At 33.5% G+C, this 8,058-nt stretch overlaps 1 protein-coding gene across 1 annotated transcript in view; it reads left to right on the forward strand.

Annotated features, from left to right (window-relative positions):
- Positions 1 to 5,069, forward strand: part of METTL25 (methyltransferase like 25) — a 177,497-nt gene extending 172,428 nt beyond the window's left edge. Inside the window, 3 exon segments of the mRNA XM_074270877.1 lie at positions 2,658 to 2,732; positions 3,369 to 3,440; positions 4,695 to 5,069. Of these exon segments, the coding sequence (XP_074126978.1) occupies positions 2,658 to 2,732; positions 3,369 to 3,440; positions 4,695 to 4,811 (264 nt within the window). The 3' untranslated portion in view covers positions 4,812 to 5,069.
- Positions 5,070 to 8,058: the final 2,989 nt, after the last annotated feature.

Genomic DNA, 8,058 nt, shown 5'->3' on the forward strand with positions numbered 1-8,058 from the left:
ATGTCTGTAAGACTTTGAATTTAAAATATACACACACACACATATATATATATATATATATATAATATATATATATGAGACTGGAAGTCAGCAGAGAGGTTAGTACGAAATAAATTCACATGAGAATCATCTTCATAGATATTCTAATTGAACACATGATGATAATGTGATCCCTTAGCTCAGTTGTATATGGGGGAAGAGGAGAATGAGGAGAGCCCAGGAGAGAGTCTTTTAGGTCTCCCATAATTAACAAGAACAATTTAAATATATCTAATAAAGGAAACTGTGGAACAATTTGTTCCTGTAAGTGTCATTAAAACCTTGGGGGAAAAATATCAAGAAAAGTGTGATCAGTAGTGTTGAAGGCTGCAAAGAAATCAAACAGGGTAAGGTTTAAGGAAAGACCATTAGGGTATATGCATGTTATGGAATATTATTGCTCTGTAAGAAATGACCAGCAGGATGAATACAGAGAGGCTTAGAGAGACTTACATCAACTGATGCTGAGTGAAATGAGCAGAACCAGGAGCTTACAATACACTTCAACAATGATATTGTATGAAGATACATTCTGATTGAAGTGGAAATCTTCAACATAAAGAAGATCTAATTCAGTTCCAATTGATCAATGATGGACAGAAACAACTACACCCAGAGAAGGAACACTGGGAAAGGAGTGTAAAGTGTTTGCAGTATTGTCTTTCTACCCAGGTTACTTATACCTTCGGAATCCAATTCTTACCGAGCAACAAGAAATTTGGTTTTACACACATATATGGTATCTAGGATATACTGTAACACATTTAATATAAATGGGATTGCCTGTCATCTAGGGGAAGGAGTAGAGGGAGGGAGGGGAAAATTTGGAAAAAGTGAATGCAAGGGATAATGTTGTAAAAAAAAAAAAAAATTGCCCATGCATATGTACTGTCAAAAAAATTATAATTATAAAATTAATAAATTATCAAAAAAAAAAAAAAAAAAAAAGGAAAGACCATTAGGTTTGTTAAGAAAGCAGCTCTATTTGAACAATAACAATTGAAGCCAGACTGCAGAAAATTAAAAAGAATGAGAGGAAAGGAAATGGAGGCACCAGTTGTAGAATGCCGTCTCAAGGAGTTTAACCCCCAAAGAGAAGAGAGACATATGGATGGATAGATAAAGTGATTGTTTTTGTGGATTAAAAAGATATTGACATGTTTGTGGCAGCAGAGAGTGATATGGAGACTCTGGTATAGAATACAGAAAGAAGAGACCCCTTACTCACCTGGAGGAATTTGTATTAGCAAAAGGGAAGAATCATCTCTCATGTGAGACAGGGGTGCAAGAAGAGATAATGCGGGAAGCCAGTGAGTGCTATGAGTCTGAAGAGAAAAGACGAAGCTCTTAGTGAATGGCTTTCATACTTTCAGTGAAATGGGCAAGGTAATCAACTGAGAGGATTAGGAAAGGTAGCCCTAGAGGTCTGAAGAGGTATAGAAATGTTTTGAAAAGTTTCTTAGGTGAATGGGATAGTGATTCAATTAGGGAGATGTAAAAGCATTTACTTGCCACCGTGAGGGCCAAATTGAGATTAAGTAACATCAATTTGTAGTGGACCATTAGCTTCATGATTTTCTCTAGTGAGAATGAAGGCAGCCAGGTGGTGGGAGTAATCCAAGGATGGTGCTTACCTGAGGCAAGATAGACAATAGGATAAGAAGGATAAGAAATCCTGGAGAAAGTGATAGTGTATAAGTGTATATTGCTACTAGTTAACCAGCAAGTCAAGATGAGGAAAAGAGAAGAGTGAGGGAATGAAAGCTTGGGAAAGTACTAAAGATGAAGTGATTGTATAGGTCATGATGATGACCCAGCATGGGAGCTAAATTATAGCTGGTTAAAATTAAATAGTATTTTAAAAGTAGGCATAAAGGGATTTATTATTAGAGTTGTAATATGCATGATAATGATAACTTTCAAACAAAGTCTGCATGTCTATTTGATTTAAAAAAGAATGTTTTTAAGGAGAAATATCAGTCATGTTTGGGTTGGACAAGATGCATTCTAAGGGCCCTTCCAACTCCCTTGGGGAGGGAAGTTTATTCTATGATTTGAAATCAAAGGAATAATGGACAAAACTATCCTGCATGTTTTGTACCATTGGGGAAGATTAAAAAGATTTGTTAAACTGAATTGCTTCATACCTTTTAACAGGGAGGTTTATAATGGACTGCATGTACAGAGCATAGTATGACCAATGTGCCAATTTATTTTGCTTAATGGTACTTTTACCATTAAAAGATGGAAGTTCCATTTAAGGGTAGAATAGAATCATTAGAAGGTGAAGTCACGGCAATATTGGAAAAATATATATATTAAAATTTTTAATTATCCCATGTCAATTAATCAACCAATGTTTAGTGAGTACTTACTGTGTCAAGTCAACAAGCATTTATTAAGCACCTATTTTGTGGAAGGTACTGTACTATTTGTCAGACAATTTGTTAAGTATTAAGAAGGTAAAACACCCTTATTTTTTTAGATTTCATGAATCATCAGTCTTAAATTTTAATTGCATTTCTTTTATGCTTTTTGTGTTTTGGGAATCACTCTAACTACTTAACATTGCAACTATTTTTCATATCTATGAACTTTTTTTATCTTTTATCTTGTAGCTTACAGAAAAAAAAATAATGGAATACTATGAGAAGTATAAGCCAAGAATAAATGAATTGGAAGCATTTAATATGGTAAATCATAGAATTAAACATAGTAAGGGTGTGTGTGTGTGTGTGTGTGTGTGTGTGTGTGTGTGTGTGTGTGTGTGTGTGTGTGTGTTTATATCACAGACTAGAATAGAATCTTATCAAATTTTTGATGGGGAAAATTTAATTATTTTGTGATACCCGGATTCTTAAAAAAAAAACACTCAGTTGGAATATGTCCTATTTCAAAATTATATTAAGTGTCAGTAAAATAAAAACTCATGGAAGGTTCCTTATAAGGAATTTTATAAATGTGCAGAAATATTAGAATTCTTTGAGCCCATATTTGTCTTGATGCAGTTATTTCACAAGCATTCCTTTTAATTAATTTCTTTCTTAGCCCCCTTTAAATGCTTCCTGTCATATATTGCATGACAATGCTACTTCAAAGCAATTTAAATAGTATGCTTTTCCCCTATTTATTACTTAAGAAAACTTTGGATCCCTACTTTATCCTTTTTTTCACAAGATGAATGTTGAGCATTTGCCATAGCAAGATAGATAGAAAGATCTGTAACTTTCCATCACTGTTTCGTTTAGTAGGACAGGTAAAAGGAAAAGCTATTCATTTTACTATCTGTTTGGTCAACAATTATAATTATATCCAATCTTTCTTTTTAGTTGAAAGTTATTTTGGCTCCTTGTATAGAGACTTTGATACTTATGGATCGACTTTGCTATCTTAAAGAACAGGTATTTTTGTGCTTTTTAAAATATCTGAAAAATATCTTAACTAAATTATCTAACTGCTAAAGATATGCTTTTCTTCTAAAATTCACAGTACAATTATTCTCATCATATTTGCAAAGTTTAAATATTCATTCCACCTCTTTTTCAACATATGTACAACAGATGTTGTTTGTAGCAAAGCTACAATAGTAAAGTTTATGTTCTTGTAATTGTATGTAATTACTAGTCAGTAGACAGTAAACACACAAAGCACTGTATACTGAGACACTGTGTGGCTAAAATTAGTAAAGGCTAGACAGAAGATACCCTTTTCAAACTCCATTTCACACGGATTAGCACATTTATTTGAATTTCCTTACTTGCATACTTTGCAGGGTATTAGTACCCTTCTGAATAGCGTTGATGGCAATTCTTTTTTTAGTAAATCGTAATTGTATGGTTCTTGTTTGAATGGAGGAAAATGGCCCTTTTGGTTAGCTTTGAGGGAAGTGGTTTTTGCAGCTTCTGCTCTGGGCTATGGTCAAAATAAAGTTTTGTGACCTGTTTAAATTAAACACATTCATGGGAACAGCCCTGTTTTTCCACTATAAACCCTTCATTTTAACAGTTACACTTTATCATAAGAGAGCTTTGCTTTCTTCTCTTCAACAGCCTACTTGGAACAAATGGATTGTAATAAATGTTTGCTTTTGTTCTAACTGGTATTTTTATGGAAAAGGCAATTTTAAAATATTTAAATAATGATGTATTTTTCTCAGCTGCCAGCCAACTATAAATCAAAGAATATCTTTGATTCTCAAGATGGAGGGTGGGAGAAGTGACGATCACGCCTACTCTACTGGGCACTCATTTTTCTTTTCACAACTCTTTCCATTGACTTTGATATAATAATCCAGCAAAATGTTACGGGCTAAAGAGTAACAGATTGAAAGTTAATTATTAGAAGTCATGAGAAGTGCTCATTTGTTTTTTGCAATTTACAGAAAAGATTTCTATCCACTTGTGTTAGCTATGTAAAATATCTCCAGTTAATAAATAAGAAATAATTACTTCAAACCACAAATATCTTTATTTTTATTGCAATTGCTTTGTATACTTTATGATACAACTCTATATTGGTCAAGGAAAACTATTTTTCTTATTTTTTATGAAATTATGTATGTCTTGTTTTTCCATTACAAAAATACATGTCTATTCCATTATTTCCTTTTTTAGTCAACACATTGTTATGTATCTAAAGCTCATATCAATTTACAGGACAACATTGCCTGGTCTGCACTCGTGAAGTTATTTGATCCTGTGAAATCCCCCAGATGCTATGCTGTTATTGCTCTGAAGAAACAGCCATGCTTTCAAGTTGAAGCAAGTTGTTAGATGGAACCAGGCTGGAGACTTGATGCAATGATTGCTTTTCTAGCCATCTCTTTGTAGTTTGGTATTAATAATAACAGCTGCTAGTGATGATTTCTGTATGGATTTTTAAAATTAATAATAAATAAATCATGAAAAAAAATGGATTCCAGTTTTCTTTCTATTGTCAACCCTTTGCTTTGTTTCCTCCCAAGAATCTGCTAAAGGGTTAATTGTCTTTACAGGCCTAGCAGCAATATAGTAATATGATATTATGTTATCCCTATTTTCTTTTCAGTATTTTCAGGCCCTAGATATTTTGTTGTTTTTAAGTCAATGAAAAAAGTCAAAATTTTGACAGAGAACAAATATTAATAGAGTAATTCAGACTTTCAGTATTTTCTCTCCACACTTTCTTGGATTTTGGAAGTTTTCAGTAGGGCAAATCCACATTAAAAGTATATCTGTACTTAGGCAATAATCTAAATATGGAAAATGTATAACAGTTTTAGATCATGAATTATCTTTTAATCTGAGTTATCTGAGGTAATCAATCAACAAACATTTATTAAGTGCTTACTATGGGTGAGACATTGTGCTAAACAGAGCCCCTGTTCTAAAGGAGCTCATATTCTAATGGAGGCAATTTCCTATATATGTTAAGAATCAGTCTGCCCTTCATACTTTCTTGTATCTAATTCTGAATAGTAAAATATCTATCTTTAATGTTATTGGACCTGAACTGATTTTAGTGGATCAAGTGGAACAAAGAATGACTCATCAGTTAGCAAAGGCCACCCCCCTCCCAATGGTGGTTGTTGCAGTAGCAATGGCAAGACAAGCACACTGTGTATTGTGGGTATGCCTGTAAATTGGTTTTGCCATTTGGGAAAACAGTTTGGAACTATGCTATAAAAATCAATAAAATTCTATGCTATGCTGCTACTGGTGAAATATCCTGTGTAAGTCAAAGACAAAAGATAGGCATGTGCAGAAATATTTATAGCAGCACTTTTTTGTGGTACAAAGTGAGTATTGGGGAATGGCTGAACAAATTGTAGTATTTAGGAGTATAATGGAATATCATGGTGCCAATGACAAACATGAAGAATTCAGGGGGGAAAAAAAAGACTTCTTTGGAAAATCTTGTTATAAAAAGTGACGTGAGCAGAACCAATTAAACAGGTCAGCATATTATGTAAAAAAGAAAAAAGAAAGAAAGAAAACAGCATTGATAGATATCACTTACTCTTACCAGTGCAACAATTATTCTTGATTTCCAAGGATTAATGTTGAAACATGTTTCCTTTGTTTCAGGAATGAAGTAGTGGACTACAGCTGCAGAATAAGGCCTGCAAAGTGTTGGTTTGTTTAGCTTAAAGTATGTTACAAGGAGAAGGAGTTTGTGAAAATGGGGAGATTTCATTCCAAAATAACAGCAAAGCAAAAATAGCAGTAAAACGGTTCTTTAAGCAAAGATAGTATTTCAGGAGCATGATATCATCTTCAATGTTTGTTTTAGCATAAGGAGTAACCAATTGTAATTAGCAAAAAAAAAATAAAAAAAAAAATGCTTAGGTTTCCTTTGCTTACCTAAGACATTGACTTCATGTAAAATGTCTTAGATCTTCACTTCACTTCAGAGACCTACACATCATATCCTAATATTAACATAAAACTATAGCTCTTTTAACTACAAGTTGTAATCATCACCTCTCTCTCCTTTGTTGTTATTGTTCATTCCTTTAAATTATGTCCAGTTCTCCATGATCCCATTTGGGTTTTGTTTTTTTTTTGACAGATATACTGTTGTGGTTTTCCATTTCCTTTTTTTTTTTTTTTTAATTATAGTAGGTAGTATTCTTGGATCTGTGTTTAAAGATTACTTTGGCAGCTGAGTAGAAAATTCATTAGAGACTTTCAAGGTTGTTAAAATAGTCCATAGAAGAATAGATGAGGCTGAGTTTATGTGAATAATACAATGATACATTTAAGAGACAATATGCTGTAATAGCAATATATAAAGAGAGAAGGGAAGGATAGTAAATAAAATTCTCAGGTTCTAATCAAGTGGACTTAGGTTCAAATTCCACCTTGACATTTGCAACCAGTGTGACTGGGCAAGTCATTTAATTTCTACATGTATTAGGCACCTTCTCAGAACTTATCTGCTTTATTATGGTGGGGAGAAAAGGGGAGAAGAGAGTCACCATGGTGAAGGGAGTTCTGACACTGGAAGTTCCCCAGTTTTAGATCATCAATTTGGCAAGTGAGTGGAGGGTAGACTGGCAAAGGAAAAGGGACAGACAGGAAGAACTGTTGATTGTAGAAGTCCAAGAGAAATGTGATGAAGGCTTAAACTAGAATTTTGTCTATGAATATGTTCTATATTCTATCATTAAGGAGTTATTTATTAGACTGTAAGTCTATACAAAGTATTATGATAGGTGCTAAGGGGGAGTAAAAAGATGAAAGAAAGTTCCTGCCCTCCAGAAGTTTATTTATCATCTATAAGCAGTGCATGTGAATCAGTTCAGTTTACCATGGCAGTAATGACAATTAGGAAAAATAATTCTCCAGTATATTGTGCTACCTACCACCTCAAGCTGTTTTAGAATTATATGCATTTTTCTTGTATTCTCCACAAATTGCAACATTTCCTTCCTACTTAAGAACCAGGATGTTTTTTTTGTACTTTTTTTAAAAATCAAGTCTCAATGGTTGTATTCATGAGTGAGGACTGTTGGAGGAAAAGTCTGCTGTGAAGAACATGTGCTCTGTTTAACCTGTGACAAAACTGGCTGAAACTCCCCAAACTTCCCCAGATGGCTTGTACTTGGCCAATGATGCTACTGGCTGCATGTGTGGGAATTTATTAGTTGATGTCTTTATCTCAATGGGTTGCCTCATTAAGTTTGCAGATGTTTCATCAATATAAGGCTTTTTTTAAAAAAATCATACTGTTTTTATTAGTACTTTTCAGTGCACAGCACAGACTGATAGAGTTAATGTGGTACCATAGAGAACAAAGCAGCATGTCCTAAAAGTTTCATGGGAGAGAAACACCCCATCACTTGTATTAGGGAAATTATGGTCAGACATCTGAAAATAGAAAAAAATATCCAAATGCTAAATTGAAATTCCTTCCTGTGATTGGGGGAAAAAAAAAAAGGTGAAATGAGTATTAAAATAGTATATCAGCTAATTAGACAACTTATTGTATTCATCATTGAATTGGTTAACTCCTGTTTTTAGGAAAAGCCATAGCCCA

This window comes from Sminthopsis crassicaudata, chromosome 5 (genome assembly GCF_048593235.1).
Source record: "Sminthopsis crassicaudata isolate SCR6 chromosome 5, ASM4859323v1, whole genome shotgun sequence".
NCBI classification, from domain to species: domain Eukaryota; kingdom Metazoa; phylum Chordata; class Mammalia; order Dasyuromorphia; family Dasyuridae; genus Sminthopsis; species Sminthopsis crassicaudata.